The 27,392-nt window shown below is 53.7% G+C and overlaps 1 protein-coding gene across 4 annotated transcripts in view; it reads right to left on the bottom strand.

Annotated features, from left to right (window-relative positions):
* The window catches only part of DNAH1 (dynein axonemal heavy chain 1), an 81,872-nt gene extending 64,248 nt beyond the window's left edge, over positions 1 to 17,624 (bottom strand). For 3 of the 4 annotated variants that reach the window (XM_032290092.1, XM_032290093.1, XM_032290094.1), the window contains exons 1-9: positions 17,527 to 17,623; positions 14,163 to 14,261; positions 13,149 to 13,515; positions 12,061 to 12,133; positions 9,687 to 9,861; positions 9,055 to 9,211; positions 7,972 to 8,104; positions 4,581 to 4,742; positions 3,417 to 3,669 (exon numbers count right to left, since the gene is read on the bottom strand). In XM_032290092.1, the coding sequence (XP_032145983.1) occupies positions 3,417 to 3,669; positions 4,581 to 4,742; positions 7,972 to 8,104; positions 9,055 to 9,211; positions 9,687 to 9,861; positions 12,061 to 12,133; positions 13,149 to 13,481 (1,286 nt within the window). In that variant the 5' untranslated portion in view covers positions 13,482 to 13,515; positions 14,163 to 14,261; positions 17,527 to 17,623. Of the gene's footprint in view, positions 1 to 3,416; positions 3,670 to 4,580; positions 4,743 to 7,971; positions 8,105 to 9,054; positions 9,212 to 9,686; positions 9,862 to 12,060; positions 12,134 to 13,148; positions 13,516 to 14,162; positions 14,262 to 17,526 lie in introns of all 4 variants that reach the window. The other variant, XR_004272438.1, reaches the window with a different exon arrangement.
* Positions 17,625 to 27,392: the final 9,768 nt, after the last annotated feature.

Here is a 27,392-nt window from a genome sequence, read left to right as displayed (position 1 = left end):
AAAAATCAATTTTTAATAAAAAGCTTATAGAATAAGAATTTAAGAAAAAAAAATATATATATAGATTTTGAGACAGAGTCTCACCTGTCACCCAGGCTGGAGTGCAAAGGCACCATCTTGGCTCACTGCAACCTCCCCGGGTTTAAGAGATTCTCTTGCCTCAGCCTCCCGGGTAGCTGGGATTACAGGCACATGCCACCATGCCCAGCTAAGTTTTGTATTTTTAGTAGAGACAAGATTTCACTATGTTAGCCAGGCTGGTCTTGAACTCCTGACCTCAAGTGATCCACCCACCTAAGCCTCCCAAAGTGCTGGAAATACAGGCATGAGCCACTGCATCCAACCTTTAAAAAATTTTTTTATGTTATTATAAAAGAGTCGAAAAGTTTCTTAAAAAGTTAAGGCCAGGCGCAGTGGCTCACACCTGTAATCCCAGTACTTTGGGAGGCCAAGGGGGGGCAGATCATGAGGCCAAGAGATCAAGACCATTCTGGCCAACATGATGAAACTCTGTCTCTACTAAAAATACAAAAATTAGCTGAGTGTGGTGGCGTGCACCTGTAGTCCTAGCTACTTCGGAGGCTGAGACAGGAAAATTGCTTGAACCCAGGAGGTGGAGGTTGCAGTGATCCAAGATTGTGCTACTGCACTACAGCCTGGTAACATAGTGAGACTCCATCTCAAAAAAAAAAAAAAAAAAAAAAAAAAGGTTTATAAAATGGAAATGTTAAAGTAAGCTAAAGTTTTATTTATTTATTATATATATACATATAACTTTTAGATAGTCTCACTCTGTCACCCATGCTGGAGTGCAGTGGCATGATCTTAGCTCACTGAAACCTCTGCCTCCTAGGTTCAAGCAATTCTAGTGCCTCAGCCTCCCAAGTAGCTGGTATTACAGTTGTGTGCCACCGTGCACAGCTAATTTTTGTATTTTTTTTTTGTAGAGACGGGGTTTTGGCATGTTGGCCAGGCTAGTGTTGAACGTGGCCAACCCACCTTGGCCTCCCAAAGTGCTGGGATTACAGGCATAAGCCATCATGCTTGGCCCTAAGGTGTGTTGGGTTAACTTATTATTGAAGAAAGAAAATTTTTTAAGTAAACTTAGTGTAGCTTAAGTACATACAGTGTTTATAAAGTACACAGTAATATCCCAGGTCTTCACATTCACTCACCACTCACTCAACCAGAGCAACTTCCAGCCCTGCAAGCTCCATTCATGGTGAGTGCCCTACATAGATGTACCATATTTTATCTTGTATACTGTATTTTTATTGTACTTTTTCTATGTTTAGATACACAAATACTTGCCATTGTGTTACAGTTGCCTGTAGTATTCAGTAATCACGTGCTGCATAGGTTTATAGCCTGGGAGCACTAGGCAGTACCGTATATCCTGGCTGTGTAGCTGGCTATATCCATCTAGGTCTGTGTCAGTACACACTATGGTGTTTGTACAATGAGAAAATCACCTAATGATGAATTTCTTAGAATGTGTCCCAATCATTAAGCGATGCGTGACTGTAAATATACAGATGCTTCTCTACTTACAGTGGGGCTACATTCCAACTAAACCTGTCATAAGTTTAAAATGCACTCCATACACCTAAGGTACTGAACACCATGGTTCAGCCTAACCTTAAATGTGCTCAGAACACTTACATTGGCCTACAGATGGGCAAAATTATGTAACCAAAGCTATTTTATAAGAAAGTGTTTAAAATTTCTTGAAATGTATTAAATACTGTACTGAAAATGAATAAAAGATTGGCTGTATGGGTGCTTGAAGTACATTTTCCACTGAATGCATATCATTTTTGCACCATCATAAAGTTGGAAAATGGTAAGTCGGTCAGGCATGGTGGCTCATGCCTGTAATGCCAGCACTTTGGGAGGCTGAGGCAGGAAGATCACCTGAGGTCAGGAGTTTGAGCTCAGCTTGGCCAAATGGTGAAACCCCATCTCTACTAAAAATACAAAAATTGGCTGAGCATGGTGGCGGGCACCTGTAATCCCAGGTACCCAGGCGGCTGAAGCAAGAGAATCTCTTGAAGCCAGGAGGCGGAGGTTGCAGTGAGCCAAGATCAAGCCACTCCAGCCTGGGCGACAAGAGTGAAGCTTGTCTCAAAAAAAAAAAAAAAAAAAAAGACCGGCATGGTGGCTTACACCTGTAATCCCAGCATAGCACTTTGGGAAGCCCAGGTGGGCAGATCATGAGGTCAGGAGATTGAGACCATCCTGGATAACACGGTGAAACCCCATCTCTACTAAAAATACAAGAAATTAGCCAGGCGTGGTAACACACGCCTATAGTTCCAGCTACTTGGGAGGTTGAGGCAGGAGAATCACTTGAACCCGGGAGGTGTAGGTTGCAATGAGCTGAGATTATGCCACTGCACTCGAACTTGGGTGACAGATTAAGATTTCAACTCAAAAAAAAAAAAAAAGAAGAGAAAGAAAAAATGGTAAGTCAAACCATCGTAAATTGGGGACCATCTCTATATATATTTCCCAGATCTGTCTGCTGTGGGAGTCTCGAAGCAATGAAATCTCTGTAGCAATGCGCATACCTAATGCCCAGATCTTGGCTTCTAAATATCATTCCTCAACTAAAAGGAACTTCCAGCCGGGCACAGTGGCTCACACCTATAATTCCAACACTTTGGGAAGCCAAGGTGGGAGAATTACTTAAGCATAGGCATTCAAGACCAGCCTGGGCAACATAGGGAGATCTGTCTCTACAAAAAATAAACAAAATTAGCCAGATGTGGTGGTACAGGCCTGAAATCTCAGCTCCTCGGGAGGATGAGGTGGGAGGATTGCTAGAGCCCAGGAAATTGAAGCTACAGTGAGCCAAGATGGCGCCACTGCACTCCAGGAACTCCAGCATGGGTGACAGAGTGAGAACCTGTCTCAAAAAATAAACTAAAATAATAAACAAAAGGAACTTCCTTGGAGAAACATCTGGTTTCAGGACTAGACCTGGGAAAGTACACAATGAGCCTGGAAATTCTTGCTGTGCCAGAAAGTAAAGTTATCTTAGGGTCGCCTTGCTAATAAATCATCATCCAATGGTTTTGAAGAATGATGGGAACATGGTACAAGGACACAGGAATTAGCTTGAAAAGTCTCCCACTGGCCAAATCTGGGACAATTGAGCATCAAACATTTTTGAAAGTACTCAGTTGTAACCCTTTGAATAAAATAAGAATCCAGGAGTTCATATTGATAATGAGGGATCTAGAGATGAACAAAAAATTGTTTGGGTCCCCAATAAATCCATAGGGCAATAGGCAGGACAGTCTCAAACACATGAGCCCTGAGGGAGCTCTACCCTGGAGGAGCACCAACCACCCATGGAAGGCTCCCTGGAGGAGGTAATGCCCAGGCATGGGAAAGGCTGAGCAGGAACTCACGAGGAGCCTTTGTGCATCCTGGGCGTGCTCAGGGCCCACTGCTTGATCTTGCTCAGGCTCTGCTCACTGATGACGCGCCGGCCGTCAGAGGGCATACAGTCCACATACAGGTTGTAGAGCAGCAGTGCCTCTGTGTTCTTGCGTAGGGCGTTGGCCTGGACCACACGTTGCGTGAACACGCAAGGGTCCTCAGCACAGAAGAGAAGCTGGATCCGTGGCACCCAGTACTGACAGACCTGAAGGGGTGGCCTTCCTGGGGGCCAGGTGGGAGGGAGAAGAGGACACGTAGTCAGGCTTTTTAAGCTGAAGAACTACGTTCCAGCTGGCTGTGCTGCTGATGCCCAGTGGCCCTCAACAAGTTGTTTCCCTCTTCGGACTCCCGGTTGCATCTGTGAAATGGGCATGATGACATTCCCTGCCTGGCCCATCTCACGGGGTGTCATGGGCGGATGTGAAAGTGCTTAGACAAGGCCAAGCGTGGTGGCTCACGCCTGTAATCCCAGCACTTTGGGAGGCCTAGGTAGGTGGATCATTTGAGGCTAGGAGTTTGAGACCAACCTGTCCACCATGGTAAAACCCTGTCTCTACTAAAAATACAAAAAATTAGCTGGGCATGGTGGCAGGCGCCTGTGATCCCGGCTACTTGGAAGACTGAGGCACGAGAATCACTTGAATCTGGGAGGTAGAGGTTGCAGTGAGCTGAGATTGTACCACTGCACTCCAGGCTGGGCGACAGAGTGAGGAAAATTCACTTTTCAAAAAGAAAAGAGAGGAGGGCGGGGAGGAGGAAGAAGGGAGGGAAGGAGGGGGGAGGGGAGGAAGGGGGCGGGAAGGGAAGGGGGAGGGGAGGGGAGGAAGAATTTGAACAAGGAGTTATACAGGCATGGCTGTTCAAGTGCCCATCCCTTGATGCCACACACAGGGCAGGCATCGCTAATTGATGGGACTTGGGCTCAGAGCTTACATACCAAATAACAGCCACTTGCCCTTTCTGGGGTCTCTGAGTGATTAGTCCTCTGGTCCTTACTGGTCAGGGTGTTGGGCAAACAGAGCGAAGCAGAATCCAGACCTGGTCTGGCAGTGCCCTGGGCAGGGTTGGTCTCAGTCACAGGCCAGCCAGGACCGAGCTGGGGGTCTGCCTGGGGCAGCGGCAGGAGCTCGTACCTTCAGGGGTGACCCCTGCATTCAAGATGGGCCTTCCCATCTCATCTCGCACCAGGCCTTTCTCGTCTGTCTTGTGTACCAGGTATAGCTTCTTCTCCTCGTCGTAGTCCAGGACGCCTACCTTGCACCATTTGTACGTTAGCTTCGGATTCTTGGGGTCCTCTGAAACAGAAGGGAAAACCCCACCAGTGCTCTCTGCCATGGGTGCAGGAAGGGGCCTCTGAGTGCAGGCAGCAGTGCTGGGAATAAGTCTCAGAGGTCACCAGGCTGGCGTCTCTCCTGCCGGGATGCCCCCTTCTGCTCCAGCAGAGCTAGGGCCCTGCTTCCTCCCAGCCATGCTGGCCTCTGAGGAACCCCAGGCTGCAGGAGGAGTCAGAAAGACCAGGCTTCTCTGCCCTGGTGCTCAGCACAACCTCCACCAGGACAGAGAGACACACAGGCCAATGGGAGGCTGGGACAGGAGGCCACGAAAGCCCCAAGCTAATGGGAGACCTGCTGAGAACCCAGCTGTAAAGGTCATGGATGAGCTGGAGCCCCTTCAAAGTGACCAAAGCCAGGGTGAAGCCCTCCCCATAGGCCGCTCCTGGCTGCTCAGTCCCTGGGCCCCTCATCTGAGAATGGGGCACGGCAGGGCAGGAGCTGTTCTTCAGTCAGGATGGGCCTCCCACCAGTTCCCTGGGCTGAAAGCCTGTGCCCACTTCAGCTCACCTCCCACTGCTGCCCCTCACACATTTCTCTCCAGCCACACTGTAGGTCTGGCTATTCTTGCCACTTTTTTTTTTCTTTCTTTCTTTCTTTCCTTTTTTTTTTTTTCTTGAGATGAAGTCTCACTCTGTAGTTCAGGCTGGAGTGCAATGGCGGGATCTTGGCTCACTGCAGCCTCTGCCTCCCGGGTTCCAGTTCAAGCAATTCTCCTGCCTCAGGCTCCAGAGTAGCTGGGATTACAGGCGCATGCCATGCCCAGGTAATTTTTGTATTTTAAGTAGAGACAGGGTTTCACCATGTTGGCCAGGCTGTTCTTGAACTCTTGACCTTGTGACCCACCCGCCTCAGCCTCCCAGAGTGCTGGGATTACAGGCGTGAGCCCCCACGCCCGGCCATTCCTGTGACTTTGGACCTTGTTCGGCGGCAGGGCCTCTGCCCTGGCTGTGCCCTTGGCCTGGAACACTCTCCACTCAGGTCGCCTCACTGCTGGTTGTTCCCTTCACCAAGGAGAAGCCTCTGCGCCTAAAATGGCATCTCTGTCCCAGGCACTCTCTGACTTGTTAACCCATCCCGTCCCTCACAGTGCCAAAAGTCACACTATTTACGTATCAGCTTCTGGTTCGTGGCTGACTTGCTCACACTAGTGTCAGCTCCCTAAGGGCAGAAGCCACTTTGTCCCATCTTGGTCACAGCTGTGTCCCTGGGCCTAGAATGGAAACTGGTACATTGCCGATGTTTGATAAACTTTTGCAGAAGAAAGATGCACACACATGATGCCCAGCAGAGCAGCCTCGATACATAGTGGCTTAAAAACAAACTGAGGCAGGTGCAGTGGCTCACGTCTGTAATCCCAGCACTTTGGGAGGCAGAGGCGCGTGGACTGCCTGAGCTCAGGAGTTCGAGACCACCTTGGGCAACATGGTGAAACTCTGTCTCTACTAAAATACAAAAAAAATCAGCCAGAAGTAGTGGTGTGGTGTATACGTGTAGTCCCAGCTCTTCTGGAGGCTGAGGCATGAGAGTTGTTTAAACCTGGGAGGTGGAGGTTGCAGCGAGCCGAGATTGTGCCACTGCACACTCCAGCCTGGGTGAAAGAGCAAGACTTGTGTCTTCAAAAAAAAAGTGTTTTTTGTTGTTTGTTTTTTGTTTTTTTTAATGAGTTCTACAGACTGGGTTGAGGAAGGAAGGGCTGGAATTCCCAGGAAACGCTCCCTACCTGTTGACACAGCTAGCTGAGTAAAGGATAAGTAAAGGAGGCCTGTAGCTCACCTATTGTGCTTCTCTGGTTTGCTCTTCCCCTCCCTTCCTAGTAGGTTCCCTTTCTGAAAATGCTGGCCATGTCTCGGCTCAGCTCAAATGAAAAGATGTCACTGGAAGCCCCCAGCAGAAAACAAGAGGTCCCCGGCAGAGCCCCTCCCTGCTCACCCCTCCTCCCGCCCGTGCCACCACCCAAGACCAGGGCCATGTGAGGGGGTGCAAGCAGAGTGTCTCGGGGGAGCCTGGAACGTGGTGCATTTAAGGTTAATGCAGCCCCAAACCTTCTGGTTTTATCACCAGGAATTGGAGATCTGGGAACAATTGAGCTAAATTATTTTTGTAATTAAGTCCAAAGTAAAGGGAACATTCTGGGCTTCTTGTCTAGTTCAGAGAAATTGATTCCAGCATTAATGTGTTTTTAAAATGAAACATAAATTTACAGCCTGCTCAATGGACTCACTGCACAGTCTTAAAACCAGTCATGGCTCTCACAGTCCTGCCTCCCACCTGGAGCTGGCTCACTGGGCCCACTCCCCACTCACAGCATCTGGCCCACCCACCAGGCAGGGAGCAGAGCAGCCTTCATCCCTGCACAGGGGTATAGCCACCTCCAACTTCCCAAATGATGACCCAGACCTTCCTGGGATGCTGCACCGAGACCAACATGGCAGCTGTGCAGGCCAACATGGCAGCTGTGGATATCCACCTGGCACTGCTTCCACAGCAGGAAATGGGAAAGCCTCCACGGCCACTGGGGTGGCCTGAGGCCAAACAAGCAGCCAGGGGCACTCCCTGGGCAGATACAGACAAGGCCAATACAAGGCAAACCTGTGTGGCATCACGTGGGCATGGGTGAGGTGGGACACTGCTTGTGAATGGGTGACAGTAGGCACGTGTGCTTCCGAGTGGTGAAAATGTGCAGATGGGTGCGGCTGTTGGGGGTGTGACAGTGAGTGTGCTTGTGAATGTGTGTGACGATGTGTGACAGTGAGTGTGCTTGGGAATGTGTGTGACGATGGGGACGTGTGTTTGTGAGAAGTGTGTGTTGTGCACAGAGAAGTGAAAGCTGAGAGGCTACAGTCAGAGCTGCAACAATGGGGCTTCTGGGTGGAGGGATGGAGAGTGGAACTGTGCCCTTTGTGCACGTTTCAACATGCCCAATGAGCATGTACATATTTTATTACCAATAAATCAAAGATTCTTCAAAACACTAGACACCATCCACCTGTCCCTTTTCCAGCTCTCCCGGCGATGCTCTCCCTGCATTTCCTGTTATGTGAGGCCAGGTCCTAGGCCCATCTCCCAGCAGAGAGGTTTTGAAAGACCCCTCACCTCCCATGGCTGCCAGGTCCCAGGGGAGCCCAGGAGTCCGTGGCAGAGCTGCTACTAGAATGAGATGGTGCCCCCACTCCAGACTGGCCCTGCTCACCATGCCCCAGGAAGTCATCAGTGGGCAGGAGGGCTTTTCCCGGAACAGGTTTCCTGTCCAGAGACCCTGGTTCCAAGCCCATGTTGATCCACTCTCTGGGAGTCCGGCAGTCAAACTCCTCATCGTCAAATACCTGGAAGAAAACAGGCCAACAGTGGGAGAAAGCGGCTCCTCTAGTGGAGTCCCAGTGGGGCTGGGTGTCCCAAAGGATGGGTTGCTTAAGTAGCCCCTTCCCCAGGTGAGAGAGCTGCAGGCTAGAGCTGGGGGCAGACCCTCTCCACTGCTGCTCCAGGGGTACACAGCCTCTGCTTGGGTGAAACCCTGGATCCCCATCTGGCCAAGCCAGCTGAGGCTCAGGCATAGAGGTGTCCAGGGACCCAGAACAGGCGGTGGGTTCTTTCTCCCACTGCCCAGGGCCACCTAGCTCAGGCCCAAGGGAAGAGGTGGCCCTTGGGTTTTCCTGGGGAACCCCACCCCAACTTGGAAATGATAAGATTCAGGGCTGTCAGGAGGTAGCCCTTGGCTACACTCAGATTTACCTTCTCACAGGGATCACCAGGCAAGAACACTCAGGGCCACAGAGAGGAAGGGAGGGAGGTGGGTGAAAGCCAGAGCCAGGCCACGCTCCCTCTTTCTCCTCCCTGGATTCAGTTTCCCCATTTATAACCAAAGGAGACAGCACTGATTCCTTCCTCCATCCTGCTCTTCCCGTTTCAGTGAGCCCAGAAGGAGCTCCTTACCCCAAGGTGGGCCCTGGTCAGGGAGGACTACTCCACAGTCCAGCTGGGCTGCATCTAGGTTGCCCATGGGTGGCATGGAGGCTAAGGCCAGGCATACAGGCTGCTCAGGCTCCCAGGGAAGAAGCAAAGACTCAGCATTCCAGGGGGGCTGGGGGCCCCTCCTGCCCCATCTAGGATGCTCAAAGTACCTGGGATGGGTTCCTATTATTGACCTGCCCTGTTTGATAAGAGAGTGCTGGTGACTGGCATGAGAATCCCCTTTCAGATCTGACTCCGGGGCTTCTGCTGGGGTCCTGTACCTCTGCAACCCTGTCCATCAACCATCTAAGGAAGCCCGGCTCACCTTCAGTGGGAGGTAGATGGGGAAGAGTGGGTCATTGCCCTGCTCGATGGTTTGGCGGTGCTGGGGGTCCGGGTGTCTGGGCATGAGCTTGTTGGAGTCGATGCCCTGGCTGGACAGCAGCTGCTCAATGTCCAGGCTCAGATACTGCTGTTTCCTCCTGGTCAAGGGCAGGGAGGGGACCTCAGAATGGCTTGGTTCATGTGAGGTAGCTCCGCGTGCGTCCACAAGGGCCCATGGGGTTGTGGGGGCAGGGGTGTGGCCAAGAGACCCTTCTGGAGCCCTCCACCCCTCTGGGACTCATCAGGAGGTGATGCAGTGGCCAGGGCTGGTGTCCCGGGCTCCAACTGTCCTTCTGTCCTGCCCTGCAGTCCCATTCGTTGACCTCAATGCCACCTTCCCCAATTCCATAATATGTAAATTGTTCCTATTAAGAGACCGAAGGGCTAGAAGATTTTTTTTTCTTTCTTTTTTTTCCTGATACTAACTCCAGGTAAGGGCTAGAAGATTTTAATCCAAGCACTTGTGCAGACTCTGCCATGAGCAATATCACCTGGTGATCTGCAGTTCCTCAACCCCTGAGACAGGCAGGTGCCGCCTCCCGGACAGTCTCCCCACAGCCCACCCAGCCGTACCTCTCGATCTCAATCTTGCGGGGGCGCTGGCCCGGCAGCACCTGGAAAGGCACCTGCACCTTGGGCTCATAGGCCTGAGGCGGGAAGTCAGTCTGGGCCAGCAGCCGGGTGGTGGACCCGATGCACTGTTGCTCTATGCGCTCCTGGAAGTCCTTGGGAACCTGGAAGGTTCCGACTGCAGGCAGAAGCAGAGACAGGGGCGTCGGGGCTCGGGCTGGCACCCAACAACCAGCCTCCACCCCATAAAACAAATCATCAACCAGGCAGTATGCTTTGGAGTGTGGGAAGCTCAGGGCCTGCCTGTGGCTGGAAGAAGATAGGCAGGGCACCAGGTGCCCTGGGGGTATGAGCCTGGAGGGACGGCAGCTTCCAGAAGGTCTGTCCTGGCCCTGCTCTCCCTGTTGAGAGCCAGCATGCTTGACCACTCCTTTTCATACTACCCATGACTCCAGCACCAGGGGCCACTGCTCAAGCCAGGTGCTGGGTTCACCAAGGGCGAGGGTTACCACTGGACAGGAAAATGAAATGGGATGAGCTCCTCCCACCCCTACTGCAGAGGCCCCCTCAGCATATTGGAGTCTGATATTTATTCCCTGGGGCCATTGCCAGCTTGAGGCAATGGATACTCTGGGAGTGGGTGGCTCCACCACTCTGACCCTGCAGATCCCTCAAGTCACAAAATGGCTGCCCCTACTTAGATGAGCAGGGTAGACAGAGGCTTCCATTCCATACCTGGGGGAAGGGGAGTTGGTGGGGAGAGACCCATTGATAGGGTGACAATCCATCCCAGTTCGACCTCGACACCAGATGGTCAATGGAGAAGAAAGTCCCAGGCAAAGCGAGACCACAGAGGTGGGCAGAGGGCTGTGGGCATTTGCTTCAGGAGGGGATGGCCATATTTCCCAGGGCCTGGATGGGCTCCTGATGGTTCCCTCTATTTTCTGGGCAGAAGTAGGGCCCAGAGTCCCAGGGGCCCTGGGAAACCCTGGTGACCCCTTCCTTAGGCCTCACCACCTCCCTGGGACCAAGAGGTGGTCATGTTGCAGGAGGGCCCACCCTGGGAGTGGCATCTGGGTCCTACAGAGGGCTCCAGAGGTGGGGCCTGGGTGGTGTCCAAGACTCAGCGGAGTCTCCACTATCAGCTGGAGTCTGCTCTCACCAGGCTTCCAGGTAGTCAAGTGGCACCCCTCTTTGCATCAAAAACACCCAGATCTCAGGGCTCCAAGAAGGCAGTTTTCAGAGCCCTAATCACAAGCTCTTGAGGCTGCCTGACACCACTCCACCCCCAGGACCCACTCAGTGGCCAAGAAGGAGCCAGGGCAAAGAGATCCACGCCTGGCCTCCAGCCCCTGCTGCATCCGAGGGCCAGGGGAGGCTACTGGCTGCCGAGGGCCCTGACTGACACTACCCTGTGCTGCTTTTTCTCATGTGGGCAGAGCTGCCATCTGCAGATCACCCCCCTGGCCACCCTGCCAAGTGTGGCAGGAGCACCATTCCCAATATCCCCAGTGCTGATCTGCCGTTGGTAACCATTTTCTGGATCACAGATACTTGTGTGAGACCATTGGAAACAATAGGCCACATGCTCAGATAAGTGCACAAATGCACATGCTTGTGATGTTTTCTAAGGCGGTGGGCTCCGAGAGGACTAGCCTGGACAGTGGCAGCAAGGAGCCCGGTCTTCCCTGGGGGTGGGGAGGAGGGGCAGCCAGGGGGAGCCACAGGGCATCTGGGCCTGATCCAAGGGGATATCCTGTCTGTCAGGGGAGAGGGGCAAACCCGGCCAGGTGGGAGGCTTCACCACCACTCAGGGCTTCTCCTGGAGCCCCTGTTCTCCCCTCTGCCACTAGGGAAGGCCCCACACCCTGCAGATGTCCCAGTCCTTGCCACCCCCACTGTGCTCTGAGACTCTCCATGAGCCTGAGAGGAGGGGCCCCCTTTTCTCCTGCAGCAGGGATCTCCCGGGCATCCATCTGAGCCAGGCCCTGTTTCAGGTGCTGCGGCTCCAGCAGGGAGCAACTCAGACAGTCCGGGCCTCCTCAGAGACCACATTCCAGAGGAGACAGAAAATACACATATATGCCCTTCTGACCTCAGCCAGGGAAAGCAAGCTGTAACCCTGACCCTAGCAGCCCATTCCTGCCCGGCCCAGTGTCAAGGTCATGGCTCCACTGAGAGTAATGACTTGGCAGCTGTGGCTGACTGAGCACTCACTGTTAGTGGGCACTTGTGAAGCACCCTGTTTCTTACTATCCTGACTCCACAATTGAGGAAGCTGGGGCCCTCAGCCAGGAAAAGGCTGTCTCCCTGAGGCCAAAGGCCTGTTTCTAAATACCTGTCTGGACCCACTCACACAGCCCTCCCAAGCACTGACCTTTTGGGGTGAACTTGTCGAGGTCAGCCTGCCGCAGGAGGCTCTGGCTCATTCGGGGGCCACGGCACACCTCCTGAAAACAAACATGGAGCCCTGAGTGTGCGTCAACATCCCAGAGACAGGCAGGACCTGGAGGGACCCCAAGGCCAGGTACCTCCCTTGAGGCCCACCAAGGAGCACTCCAGGAGCACAGGAGAGGGCAGAACCGGGGGTACGCACAATTCTCCATTCAAAGGCCACAATGGGCAACAAGCTTTGGCCACCCAGGACATTCTGGCTCCGCCCCATTCTGGTCCAGCCCAGCTCTCTTCCTTGCTCTGAGAACACTCTGCAGTGCATCCCAGGGCTGAGCCATGAAGCAGGTACTGCAAGGCCAGCAGGTATCTCTGTATGGACCTCCTCTCCCAAGGCCACCGGCATTGCAGACGTAATGCGCATCAGTGGGTCCTTGACATGTCTTTCTTAGCCCCTCCCTGGCCTAAAGCATAAGGCTACCTAGGACCTACAGGACTCTGAATTCTCTCCTCATCATTCCCTCCCTGCTTTCCCCTGCCCCCAGCCTCCTCCCTCGATCTCTCCCCTTGAATTCTAGCCTCCTTCTTCACACAGCCGTGCCCTCTCTCAGGGACTCCAGGTATTTGTACCTGTTGTCTCCCCTGCCTGGAACATGCTCCCAGACCCCACTTTTACATACCTGTCTCTTAGATCTCAGCAATACGCCACCTCATCCATGGACCCTTTCCAACCAGAGCCAAGGGAGGCGGTCTTCCCTACCAAAGCCACTGCCCCATGACAATGACAATAGGGACATAGGTGTCTCATCCCTGCTGCATCTCTGGGGCTCCACAGAGGGCCTGGTACATAGCAGGAGCTCAGTAATGAGTTGTCAAATGAATAGACGGATGGTGACAAAAAAGGATGGAAGGTTGGATGAGGGGGGAATGGGGGTAGATGGACAGACAGATGGATAGATTGATAGACAGCTAAATGAACAGATGAACTGACTGATGGGGAGAAGGATGAAAGGATGGGTGAATGGAGCCCAGAGGAAGGGTTGAGGCTTGGTAGGGGACAGCTGCCATACTCACTCCAAGTTGATCCAAGGTTCCAGGGCTGAGGATGTCGGAGTAGAACCCACGCTGCTTCATCAGCGGGTACTTCTTATCAGTGCCTGTCAAGGGTGACTTCTGCGGCTGCCCCAAGTCTGAGAGTGTGGGTGGGGCTGGGGGCAGGGGTAAAGGTGGGAGCTTGGGGTCAAGGCCTGGAGGATTCCCCAACCTATATTCTGATCCTGGAAGAATCCTCCCTGGGTTATACTCTACGCCCCTGTGAGTCCCTGCTTGGACCACAGGAGCACTGCTGCCTTCTGGGCCCTGAGGGGTCCTTCCTGGGCTACAGCCTTTTCCGTTAGGCTGCTCCATGCTGCTTCTCAGGGAGATGTCCCAGCCGAAGCTCCTAGGAGAAGATCCCAGCATCAGTCAGCTTTTGCCGGCCTCTGTCTCAGCCCGAAGACACACGGATGCCTAGATTGTTACCCACCACAAGCCCCAGCCCATGACCCATGGGTAACAGAAGAGCAAGGAGGAGGGAGCGGTCTCCTCCTAATCTGGACAGGCACCTGGTGCACCAGGAGATGGTGAGGACTGCCCTGGACACTGCATGTGAGAAAAGGGCCCACCCACAGTTCCGGGCTGAGTGAGAAGCCCTGCAGACGCTCCCAACCCATGCATGAGACTGCACTTGTCCACCCCTCTCCCCCATCTTATAGAGCAAGGCCTGGCTTCTCAGTAGGGGGAGATGGGGAGGGAGGCCCAGAGCTTACTTGCCCAATAAATTTCCCTAAAATGACTTTCAGCCAGAGCAGCCCCGGCACCTCCAGCCCAGCCCTGCTAGACTTCCCTGCCTTTTCCCAGTGTGGGGCATGAACCTCCCTAGCACCTGTGTGTGCTGGGCCATGCCCTGCCTCCCCTGTGTGTGCCCACTCTACCTCCCCCCATACCCCAGGAGCCAAAGGACTAAATGGCCTCTCTAGCAGGACCCCAATCCTGACCCTCCATTGGCCCACAGATCCCTCTACCAGCAACAAAATCGCATTCACCCACCGTGGCTCTCAGGATCAGATCAGCTCAGAAAACGTACACCCTCTCCTGTCTTTGCAAAGGAAGTAGCAGATGCCACCGGGGTGCATGCACATCCACCACCTGGAAGACAAGAGTTTATAGTTTTTATTGTGGGAGGAGCAAGCCCTTGAAAAGGCACTGTTGCCTTTGGCTGCCTCAAAATTCATCACCATGGAGAATCCTTGGGTAGGAGAACATGACAATAAATTGGACAAGGGGATGGTGAAGAAGAGGTTTGCACATAATGCTAGTGCAAAAAATAAAAAGGAAATATACAAATATCTCAATAAAAATTTCACTTAAAAAAAAAAAGAGGCCGAGGTGGATCACCAGGTCAGGAGTTTGAGACCAGCCTGACAAACATGGTGAAACCCCGACTCTACTAAAAATACAAAATTAGCCAGGTGTGGTGGCATATGCCTGTAATCCCAGCTACTTGAGAGGCTGAGGCAGGAGAATCACTTGAACCCAGGAGGCAGATGTTGCAGGGAGTCGAGACTGTGCCACTGCATTCCAGCCTAAGAGACAGAGCGAGATTTCATCTAAAAAAAAAAAAAAAGAAAGGTAAAGAGCATCTTAACAAAAGGAAATAGAGGCCTAGCCCAAGCAAGTCCCCCTTTCCTGGCCCCATCCCATTTTCCCATCCCTTCTGCATACTGAGACAAAGAGCCAAGAACTTGAAGAACAGGGCACTCTTTTTGCTGGGATTTTGTGCTGGTGTAGGCCTCCTGATGGATCACGGTAGGTAGCTCTGGCCTGCACTGACCTGAGGAGTGCGGTGGATGGCCAGGGCTGTCTAGAGCAAAACTACCAGCAGTGCTGAAGCATACGCAGCAGCTGAGCCCATTTCTAAGAAGAAGGTGGTGAGTTGGCAGGCCGCTTGAGGGACGCAGAAGGGCAGATGGGGCTCTGGCAGGAAGCTCCAGACACTCAGCCCAAAGGCCGAGCTGCCTCCAGCCATTCGGGCCTGACAGGCTTCCCCCAGTGGAACTCCACTCCCTGAATCCAGTCTCTGGTGGCCAGCTGCCTCCCAGGGCAGGTGCTGAAGACAATGCCGAGTCTGGCTCACCTGTCTAACAGTCACCAGCCCTTCTCAGAGCACCCTAAAGAACAGAGGACCCCTTAGGGCTCAGCTTCATCAGGCTGCAAATCCATAGATGTTTCATCTTTGAACAAAATCACCCAAGAGAGCAGGGCTTGGAGAGGACAGGGTCCCCAGCTCCACAAGAGAGCATTCCATTCCATGATTTCCTCAGCTCTCAGGTGGGCCTGAGCATGCTTGATTTGCTTTACTGGTGCCATTATAAGGAGTTAGATGGATCTTCAGATAACAGATGTGCAAATGTCTAAGAAACTGCAGGGTTGCTGAGGGCAAAAGGAGTCCATAATGGGTGAACTTGCTGCCCCGGTAAACTGTTTCCCTCCACACAAGCTGGCAGTGGGGGGATACACCGAGGCGTGTCCCGAGGAGGGTTTGAGAGTGAGCTGCAAACTCAGAATGCTGCTCCCCCCCATCCCCAGCCCTTCACAGTGGCTCCCTTCCAGCTCTGCCCCCATTCTGGGCACCAGTGCATTAGCAGTATATGCAGGAGCTAGGACAGACAGACAGACAGAAAGACCCAGTCTGCCTCCTGCCATGGCCCCACGGGTGACAGCAGTCTCTGTCTGGAAATGCGTGTGATCAGCAGCGGGGAGAAGGACATGGTTCCCAGCAAGGCCTCTGCCCCTGGTCATTCTGGGTGGTTCCCCCTGTGTGTTGAAGGGGCTGGCCAGTGAGATGGCAGAGGTGGCCCTGGTGGACACAGTGTTGGGAATGGTGAATGTTATTGTGGGCTTAGATTTATTTTATGCATCAACTCATTTAAACTACTGAGGTGGGAACTGATAGTATTCTCATTTCTCAGAGGCAAGAAAACGATGCTCACAGTGAACCCAAGTTCTTTCTCCCCACTCAGATTACCTGGAAGCCCTATTGGCTTGAGCCAGAGGAAGCTGCTGGTTGGATTCACTGTCATTCAACCCCATTTGACTCAACCAGTCACCAAGCACTTGGCTGAATAGACACAGATGAATAGGGGCATTCCATCCTGGCACCAGGTACTACTGTTATTGTCAATTTACAACTAAGGGAACTAGGGCCCAGGAAAGTAAAGAAACTTGCAAAGGTCACACAACCAAACACTGGCAGAACCAGAATGGAAACTGAGGTCTTCACTTCTGGCTGACCCAAAGGTCCATGTTCTAGCATCACCACAGTGGTTCTCCAACTGGGTGCTGAGATTTTGCAAAGGGGGGCACCTAAGCAGGAGGGCTTCTATGCCACCCACCCCTGATTCCACAGGACCCTCCACCTTTATCCATTTCACACCCCAGGGTTCTTCATAAGCAGACAAATGAATCTGTGGCTTCAGGGGATTTTGGAAGTCTCTGCCCTTGAGGCTACCAGGCAAACAATACCACGAATGGTTAGTGCTCCCCCAGGCTTGGGGTTCTCTCCACCATTTTGAAGCATTCACCTGATGCAAACTGCCCCCATGACTGTGTCTTTCCCCTCCACCGTACATCTCCCTGTATTATATGTGCACATACCTTTCCTGTCAGCTGGGCAGGCATTTTCAAGTAACATTGATCTCTGGAAACTTGGCACCTAGCACGGGACTGGCATGGGCTTGGCACACAGCTGGTGCCTAGAAAGTACTTGCTGAATGATTGTGTGAACAAATGACCTAATGGATGGGCGAAGTGGAGGAAGGAATGAAGGTGACCTCTGTAACAACTCTGGCAGAGATCTGGAGCGGGACTGGGTAGCTGATGGGACTTCCACACGCTCAGCATGGCGATGGGGCCCAAAAACTGGTCTGGTAAAGACAGTACTTAACTGCAAAGCTGTTTAAAGTGCACCTCCCGGCCGGGCTCATGCCTGTAATCCTAGCACTCTGGGAGGCCGAGGCAGGCGGATCATTTGAGGTTAGGAGTTCAAGACCAGCCTGGCCAATATGGTGAAACGCCAGTCTCTACAAAAATACAGAAATTTGCCGGCATGGTGGCAGGTGCCTGTAGTTCCAGCTACTCAGGAGGCTGAGGCAGGAGAATCGCCTGAACCCCGGAGGCAGAGGTTGCAGTGAGTGGAGATCGCCCCACTGCACTCCAGCGTCGGCGACAGAGCGAGACTCAAAAATAATAAATAAATAAAATAAAGTGTACCTCCCTTCTCTCCCCCTGGCCAAGGTTCGGTCCAGCAACCAGACTCCTACGAGATCCCCCACCCCGGCCACTCGTCCTCCGCGCCTTTTCGAGGTCCCGCTGCCCGCACAGGCCCCACAACCCCTCCGCCTCACCGACCTACCGGCTCCACCGAGCAGTGCGGGACGCGTCAGCCCCGTCTCTAGGGAGGGACGCTGAACCGTTGCTAAAGGGGCGGGGCCATCGGCACCGCGGGGCGGGAGCTTCCGTCCGCGAGCCTCCACAGCCTGAACCCATGTCTACCCCCAGCTCCTGGTCTCGGTTACTTCCGCTCAGGGAGCTGGGCCTTGGGTGTTCCAGCACAGGCCCCTATCGCCGGGATTAGGGCCGGCCAGGGAGTGCCACTGTTCTAGGCTCCACTACCCATCCATCTTCCCTCCTGTGCCCTTGTAGAGTAAGCGACGAAAACAGCCAGATGCAGTGTGAGAACTTTGATTAAATCCTGATTTAAATACATATACATATGTAAATAATTTGGGGAGGACTAATTGGGGAAATTTACGAATTGGAAGTTGGCATTTAAGTCACAGCTGCGGGACAGCTGGTCAGGGCACTGCGGAAAGGGTGGGTTCTGGTCCTCCTGGGGCTTGGCACACACAGCCACACCCACCCATTGCCGGGCGATTCCACTGAGGCCAGTGCCTCAGGGCTTGGCTCAGGCGCCCACCCTCTAATGACCATCATCTGCTCCCAGAACCTGGCATGGGTTCAGGTTTTGATCCTCCTGTCCTATTCTGAATACTGAATTGTTAATTTTCTTAGATGTGATAATGCTACTGCAGTTGTATCAGATTCTCCTTAGTTGATATGGCCTGAAGTATTTCAGGAAAACCGGGCAGAATGTCCACTACAATTTCCTTTCAAATGGTTCAGCAAAAGCATATACAGGTGAGTACAGCTAGATAAAAAGAGAAAGAGGAGATAAAGCAAAAGTGGTGCAAAAGAACGATTAGGGAATCTGAAGGTCACAGACGTCCACTGTACCAGTCTTCCAATTTTTCTGTAAGGGAAAAGTGGTTTACAAACCAAAAGAAAAAGATCACCCCGCTTGTACCTGAGAATCCCTTCCCAGAGCCTTCTCAAAACTGGCCCTCATTCCATAGATGGGGAAACTGAGACTTGGTGAGGCGGTTAGTGTTGGGGGAGGTCGTAGGCCTTGCTGTCGAATTTTACTTGGTGTTTTAGTAGTGCTGGCTTGGTGCCAGGCCTTTGCTGGGCACTAACTGTCCGGAACTGAACTGGACCCTACCCACACTATAAATTGTATTACATGGAAAAGATAGAGAGGCCAGGCCACGAGGAACCCAGAGGCAGGGCGTAAGCTGTGCCTGGAGACACTGCTTCCGCCCTTGCACAGGCTTCTGCTTCCTCTGTCCAGAACTTCTCTCTCCATCAACTCCTGCACCTGGGAGGACTCCTACTCATCCTTCAAGACCTGATGCCGGTGCAACCTTTCTTGAACCCAAACCGTGGTTTTATTTTTCTTGTTGGCATTCGCACAGTAGGTACTCAGTGATCACTGCAGAAGGAAGGAGTGTTAAGGTGAACTGGAGGCAAGGTGTCCACAGCTCTTAGAATGGACAGGGACCCTATAGCCCTGTTCAGGGCAGTCTGGCTGCTCCATGGGTCTGGGTACAGGCTGGGTACCCCTCTTGGCCTGTAGAGAGGCACCTGCTTCCCTGCTTTTGCCTGGCACTTTCCACACTGGGTACAGCTGTCCAAAAACCTGCAGCATCCATCCGGGTTGCCACGGCAACATCAGCCCATGGTGGGACGTCAGGGATGAGAGGGGCCGAATGCTAATCCTGGAAAGTTGCCAAGCAACACCGTGGGTTGGTGACATCACAGGGGCCGTGGCTGCTGGACAGATGGACAGGCCACAGCTGAAACGGTCCACTCTCAGGAGGCCCAACTCATAGAACCACTCACTACCTACCATGTAATAGTCCGCTTTTTCTCCCAACTGGAGCATGGACTTGAGGGGTGGGGGCCAGGGGGAGCTGCTTTTACCAGCAGCCCTGCCAGCTCTACCTCACCCCTCTTCAAGGGTAGGCTGTGGATATGACTGCCTTCCTCCTCCCTGGCAGAAAACCATGAGTCAGTCCCTATTCTCCTGTGTCTCAAGAGTCACCCTCTAATGCTCTGGTTTCTCCCTGGCTGGGCAAGGTTCAGGCTTTGGTCTTCTTGCCCTGTCCTGAAGGGTACCATACTTACCTTGCTCCCTGGGAAAGGGGCAAGGGGCTGAGCCATGACCCACTAGGCTCCTGCCTCTCTTGTGATGGGAGGGCCGTCTTTTGCCCTGAATAAGCTGGAAGAGAGGTCAGCCTTACTGTTGTTGAAATGGGAGGACTGGGTTTCTACAAGAGTTGGGGAGTCACTGCCCATCTCTTGCTCAGAGCCCCCTTGCTGAGGACTCTGGTGGCCTGAAAGCTGGGGGACTGGGCAGATGGGCTGCTTGGGATGCCTTGGCCCAGGGCCATGCCTTTCCAGCATGGGGTCTGAGGGTATGGTAGGTCTGCACACCCTCACCCTGTGCCTCCTTGCTGGCTGAGACAGGAGCAATGCTTCACTGGCTGCAGAGATGAAACCCCCTTGTGAATGGGCAGCAGAATGGGCCCTTCATGTGGCCGGCCAGCCAGAACGGAAGGTGACTGGCATCCAGACTGGGTGGCTGAGCCACCCACTCCCCACCTGCCCCCAGCCTGCCTCTTGGGCTCCCAGGATCTTCCTCTGATTTTCTAGGCCTGGGGCCCTGAGCTATGCCAAGAGAAAGTGAGTTGCAGGCATGGGGGTGGGGGGTCAGAGATGAGACTGGGTGAGGTCTAGGATTCACCGCCTCCCAGGCCTCCCCGACATAAGCCTCCCTCCCATTGCTCAGCTGGCCTCAGCAGCTCTGACCAGCATAATCATTTCTTTGATGAATAAAAAAGAAGACAATTCCCCTTTGATCCACATGATCACCTTGACAGACAAGACCTTGAAAGCCCAAAGCTCAAGGAAGAAGTAGTAGAATGGAGTTTCTTGGGGGCTGGAGGATTAGAGACCACTGGCCCATGAATAGACTGTCTTCATCCATCACAGCCCCCACCCAATCCAATGCCCACTTTTACTCCTGTGCAGCCTCCCTGCCGGAGCCTCCTCCCTCTTTTTTTCTCTATAATCTTCCATCCTATCTTGGGCTACTCCTCAGGAAGCCCTCCCTGAGTGCATTGGCAACAAAACACACACTCTCCTCAGGGTCCTTGAGGACCATAGTCAGTACCACTGGGCAGATGACATTAAAATGATCACTGCTGAGTCCCTCAGTGGGAGGGTGGGCTTGAGCCATGGGCTGGTAACATCACAGGGGCTGTGGCTGCTGGACAGATGGACAGGCTGCAGCTGAAAGGGCCCACTCTCAGGAAGCCCAGCTCACAGAACCACTCACTCTCTACCATGTGATGGTCACTGCTGTTTCTCCCAACTGGAGGGTGGGCTTGATGGGTGGGACCAGGGGGTTCTGGGGCAGAGGCATGGCTTTTCTCAGCAGCCTGCCCATGCATCAGTCCAGGAAAGACCCAGAGAAATGACTGGAAAATACAGCAACCCACTTGGGGCCACCACCCCAAAAATAGTGGCTGTTGACACCAGCCCAGCTGCACTTGACCCCACATGATCCCATCCTCACCTCCTCTCCCCCAGCCTACTTTTCTCTGACCTCCATCTGAGGGTCCAGGATGCTGAGGCTCTGCACTCCAGAAGCAGCAGCCCTGGGAGGGATGCCCGCTGGCCCCCAACTTCCTGGACCAAAGCACCAGGTGGCAGGCTCTGAGACAGAGACATCTTCCACAGGACATTTCCCAGGGGGGCCCAGGAGCTGCACAGGAAACTGTTTATTATAATTAGGCTCTGAGCACCTCTGATTTTCCCTCAGCCCCAAGGAGCTTGGTGAGCGTCAGCTGAGTAATATCTTGGCAGAGTGGGTGACTTCATCATCTTGGCCCTGTGACCCACCAGGTGCCCCCACTCCTACCTTCCAGGGAGCCTGGGTTTGCTGAGGCTTAACTGGGCCCACCCATCCACCCGTCCCCCAAGGCTGGCCACTCTGAGGACCAGACTGCCAGCCTGACCTTTCATCCACTCCTAGAAAGGGCTCTGGATGGGGCAGGAGGGCTGGGTTCTTCTGGGCAAGTCCCTTCCTTTGCTAGGCCTGTTTTTCTTTGGCACAGTGAGGAACAGAAACCTTGCCCAGCATCACGCTGGGGTCATCGGCACAGAGTAGTGTGAGGGACACCAGGACTTTCCCTGCTCCGAATACTTCCATTCCTGGCAAAAGCACTGCCCTTCCCAGACCTCCAGGAGGGAGTATGTAAGAAACTCCCAGCATCTCAGTAAGGAAGGGTTTGTTCCAAAGAGATGGAATCCCTCACTCCCAAAGGTAGAGCAGCCCTCGTCCTCACCATCCCTTGCAAATGGCCTGCCTGCTTTGGCCTGGGGACGTTCAAACAGCTGGGGTGTCAGTTAGAGCTGACAACTTCCTTGGCAATCTGCTGTCACACTCTGGGTCTGCAAACGGAGGTGGCAAGAAGGGAGGGGTCTCACCCAAAGTCACGGCAGAGTGGGATGGGAACCTGCGGCTGTCCTGCCGGAAGCAGGGAGCCGCAAGGAAAAGACCACAAGACAAAGACCCATTGCCATGGGAATCCCACTTCCCTTTACAGGAGGAGGGGGGCATCTGCCCTGGCCTCGCACTTCTCTCACCCTTGCTCCCTCCTCCACTCCACCATCCTGAGGTGAGGCATCAGAGAGCCTGCAGGCAGGCCTGCCTTATGGCCAGACACTGATAGTTGCTAGGGTCTCAGTTTCCCTGTTTATGGAAGAACTCGACTGTCCACCCCAGGACCCCCAGCCATCCTCCATGCTGCCCCATGTGGAGCACTCTCCTCCTGGAGAGTCCCCACCCCACTGTCTTTCTCCTTCCCCAGTACTTCTGATAGGCCATTCAAGAGCCTGGCACTGGATGGGTGCGGTGGCTCCTGCCTGTAATCCCAGCATTTTGGGTGGATCATTTGAGGTCAGGAGCTCAAGACCAGCCTGGGCAACATGGTGAAACCCTATCTATACTAAAAAATACAAAAATTAGCCAGGCGTGGTGGCGCATGCTTCTGGTCCCAGCCACTCGGGAGGCTGAGGCAGAACTGCCTGAACCCAGGAGGCAGAGGTTGTAGTGAGCCAAGGTCATGCCACTGCACTCTAGCTTGGGTAACAGAGAGAGATTGCACCTCAAAAAAAAAAGAGCCTGGCACTACTGGTTCCCCTGCCCACTTCCTCTGTACCCTTGGAGGCCTCTGCAAAATGTCATCTCCAACCCTAAGCAGCAACTCTGACGTGTGCAGGAGGGGTTTAGTCTCCTCCACCTGGTCCAACAGAGGGGGCCTGAGAGTATAACCCAAGATACCCCCCTCTCTGTTCTCTTCCCAACCTGGCCTCAGCTCTGCCTCCGAACAGAGAGAAACTGGCCCCTGAAGGCCCTGAAGGCAGGATTGGCTGCTCCCAGTTTTCAGGTGAGGAGACTGAGGTCCTGGAGCAGAGCCTTGTTGCAGGCACACACGCTGCTGGCCAGGCAGCTGGACCCTCAGTCCCTGCCCAGGGCCCTCCCTGCTACCCCTCCTGGTTCCCCAACCCTCTTGATGGCCCTCAGAGAAGGCAGCTGGGCCTGAGGATGGGCAGGGCCTGCCTTGGGGAGGGTGTTTGGGCTGGGAAGCAGGTGGGGGGGTCAGCAGGTGCAGGATAATGGGGCCACCGGGGGAGGCCCAGGGAGCAGGTGCTGCCCATGAAGGGGCTGAAGTTGCCATTGTATGCCCAGCTTTGGTGGGCCCAGAGCAGGAGGGGGTCCCTGTGGGCCACCAGGCTGCCCTGGCTGATGCTCAGAGGTCGCCCTGATGCCTGAGCTCAGGCACACAGCCAGGCCCCTCCCCTGGGTCCCAGCAACCCCACCAGGTTGCCATGACAACCAGCACTTTCATCCCTGTCCCTTTGTCTGGTCACGGTCCAGCTTTTGTGACCAGCCATAATTGGTGGGTGGAGGGAAGGGGGCCTTGCATCAGGATACACTCAGCTGGGGTTGAGTTGTGAACCCAGGCAAAGGAGGCTGGAGGGCAGGTTACAGAAAACTGGAGATGCAAAAAGGCTGGGCTTTGCTGGCGTTTCCCCTGCAGCCTCCTCTCCTGGCTGCTGGCCACATGCTCAGAACTGAATCTGCTGGCCCCAGAGTGACCTGTCCTATCTCTGGGCCTCATCTTCCCATCTGCGACTGCAACTGCGGATGACACCTCTCCCGGGGTGCACTAGGAGGCAAAAAAGCATGAGCCAACCCAGAATTTAACTCCTTTGTGCAACTGAGGAAACTGAGGCACAGAGCAATGCTGGGCCCTGGTCCCAATCACATCCACGGTGAGCCATTGGCAGCGCCAGACCTCCTGGAGGCCCAGGGCCTCAAGGAATCAGGCCCCCAAACCAAACAGCAAATTGAGCCACACAGTTGTTTCTCCCCTGGTGCCCCCACAGGGATGAGCCTTTGCCAGTGGGACTCAGTATGAGCAGCCCCGCCTCCATCATCCTCCCTCAGGCCCCACCAGCTGTGTGCCTTTTGGAAAGTCCCTCGGGACTCCAAGTCCCGGGTGTGAAAAACAAGGGGGTATGTAGAAATAGTCAGCCCTCCCTCAGCTGGGGTGAGGAGGAGGTAAGGCCTGCTCTGCACAGTGCCAGCTCACTGCCAATCCCACAAACACCACACGCCCCACTCCCACCCATTGCCTCTGCCCACCCATATGATGCAGCATTGCCTGAATGGCTGCCCTGCCATGCGCTCTGGGCATTCCTTTGCCCCTGTGGTTGTCTTCCCCTGTGGTGCCCTCTACCCTGTGACAGGAACCTGGTGGTCCCCGGTCACCAGGGCTTGGGGAGGATGATCACTGCTGTCTAAATCTAAAGAACTCCCCCTTGAGATAAGTACTGATTTTCAACAGGGAAACAGAAGCAGAAGCAGAAGCAGAGAGTGCTGCAGAAGCCAGTTTCCCTGCTGCAGATGGAGGCTCCGGGAAGGGACCGAACAGGAAGAGTCAGCGGGATGGCTTTGTCCTTTCTTGGGCGGCCCTTCTGATCTTTGAGGGAAGCCAGTTGTTCCTGCAAGCCCCTCGCCCCAGGCTCAACATCCTGCAGCCTCATGGGAAAAGTCTGGGCACCCCAGACAACGATGTGTTTCTAAAGTGTCTGCTTCCCTCCGAGGGATCTGGGGCTCAGTGGGGCCCTCAGCCTCAGGAGGGACTCCCAGCACTAGGGCCGCTTCACAGGCATGACAGGTCCACTGGTGCCCCTAAATGAGAGACTTGAGGAGCAGGGAGACCAGAGGGGAGGGGCTGGGGCTGAGCAGATAATTGATTCAATACCAGCAGGGTATACCCCGAATGTCATTGTGGCTCTGCCATCCCAAGAAAATGTCACTTCTTCCCCATGGACATTCTTTGCGATTAGCTCTGTATCTACACTGGATGTGAGTGGGGTGGTGGCAGGGTCAGCTACCTGAGGCCAACAGACGGGTATTGGGGCCTGGGCTATGGCTGCACCACTGGGCAGCCCAAGACAGGAGGAGCACAGTGTCCTCCTCTGCAGCTATTAATTCTTATTATGAGTTAGGAACCAGTTACTTAGAAATTAGCATGGGGCCAGGTGTGGTGGCTCATGCCTGCAATCCAGAACTTTGGGAAGCTAAGGTAGGAGGACTGTTTGAGCCCAGGAGTTTGAGGCCAGCCTAGGCAACATGGCAAGATCCCCATCTCTACAAAAAATTTTAAAAATTAGGCCAGGCGCAGTGGCTCACACCTGTAATCCCAGCACTTTGGGAGGCCAAGGCGGGCAGATCACGAGGTCAAGAGATCAAAACCATCCTAGCCAACATGGTGAAACCCTGTCTCTACTAAAAATACAAAAAAAAAAATTAGCCAGGCATCTTGGTGCATTCCTGTAGTCCCAGCTACCCAGGAGGCTGAGGCAGGAGAATTGCTTTAAACCTGAAAACGGAAGTTGCAGTGAGTCAGGATCGAGCCACTGCACTCCAGCCTGGCAACAGAGTGAGACTGTCTCCAAAAAAAAAAAAAAAAAAAAAAAATTAGCTGGGCATGGTGGCATGCATGCACCTGTAGTTCCAGCTATTTGGGAGGCTGAGGTGAGAGGATTGCTTGAGTCCAGGAGGTCAAGGCTGCAGGGGACCATGATCACACCACTGCACTCCAGCCTGGGCAACACAGACCCCGTCTTTGAAAAATAAAATAGAAAAGTTAGCATGTGCCATGAGGTTTATACACATCTTGTCATTTAATCCTCACACCAATTGTAGAAGGTGGTGGCTGCTACTGTTTCCCCTTTTGCAGGTGGGGACACTGAGACTCCGAGAGGTGAACTGGCAGGGGAAAGGGGATTGGCAGACCTGCCTGGGTAGTAGGGGAGGGTAGGAGGCAGGGCTGAGTCAACTGTTGGAAGAAGACAGTGCAAGACAGATTTGGGCTCAGGATACAACATTTTTATAATGGTCCCAGCCAAAGGACTGGGCTGCCTGGTGACAGGAGCTCCCTGTCATGGGAGGCATGCCAGGGGAAGCTGAATGGGCACCTTACCTGTCATTCAGGTACCTGAATGGAAAGGAGTAACTATGCAGAGCAAATGAGGCCATAAGGTGTCAATCCTGGCCCCACCCCAGCACTGGAAGGCACAGAGAAGACAGCACCTCCCAGGAAGGGGTTGAAGGACCCAGGAGGCATACCCTGCTGAGAACTATGCCCCATTGTCCCACCTCCAGGAGTAGCAAATTCCCACAACTTTTCACTCCAGGCACTTCCCTTGTCTCATCCTTGTCCCAACCTGTGGGGACATCTCAGAGCCCAACCCCATTCCCAAGGCCCCTCTCTGCAAGGCTAACAGCCTCCTCCTACCCCATCACTTACACCCAACCAGTGCAGCAAGCCCCACTGCTTCTCCTCCTAAATATCCCTCAAATCTACCCACTCCTCTCTCGATCCACAGACACAGCCCTGGCTACCTTCTGCCTGGCCTCCCAGTCACCAGCACCAGTTCCTTTTCTACCCAACAGCCCTGTGTAGACCCCGCCACGGCCCCACAGTCCTCCCTGATCTGGCCCCATTGAGTGCCCTCATGTTGTCCTCCAGCCATAGGGAAGCCCTTTCATTTCCTGACGCACACCCTGTCCCCCTGTCACCTGCATCACATTCGCTGCAGCTTGGACATCTCTCCTACCAAGACTGGGTTAAACACCCCTAGGTGCCCACACCCATGGCAAAACTGTGTGGCCAGAGTCATTAACATGTCTGTCTCCATGGAGAGACCAAAGGTGCCACGGGGCAGAGTCCAACCTGTCTTGCCCAGCCTATATCCCCAGGCCCTGGCCCTGCTGCCTGGCACAGAGGAGATGGTCAGTGAAGGACAGCTGAATTCATGTATGCATGAATGTATGAATGAGAGTGTGACTGAGGCTGGGTGGGCTGTCCCACACAGGCAGGTCCCCAAGAACAGTGGAGTCTGAAGCCGTGATAGAAAGTGGATTGAGGGAGATGTCTGCGCAGGAAACTAACTGGGCCAACAGGTCCTCCGTGGAGGCCCGGACTTGTGTAGCCCCACTTCTGCCCTGAATCACAAAGAGGGGGCAGCTCCAAGATCCATGCACCTGCCAGAAGGGACAGGAACTGGGGATTCAAGCCAAATAGGAGTGAATGAGGTGGATTCCCAGAAGTCTTGCCCACTCCCTCTGGCCCACAAATTCCCTTTTACCAAAGCCACTTTAAAGTCTTTCCTGGGGACTGTGATGGGATGTGAGGGAATTGGGTCTGAGGCCAAAAGATCAGCCATATGCCTCTTTGTGGCTTTGTACACACACACACACACACACACACACACACACACACACACACACACACACAC

The sequence above is a fragment of the Sapajus apella genome, unplaced genomic scaffold, assembly GCF_009761245.1.
Source record: "Sapajus apella isolate SASKATOON/1434 unplaced genomic scaffold, GSC_monkey_1.0 scaffold23, whole genome shotgun sequence".
Classification (NCBI taxonomy): Eukaryota; Metazoa; Chordata; class Mammalia; order Primates; family Cebidae; genus Sapajus; species Sapajus apella.
The sequence above is the reverse complement of the archived record's forward strand: the minus strand, read 5'-3'. Positions and strand labels throughout refer to the sequence as shown.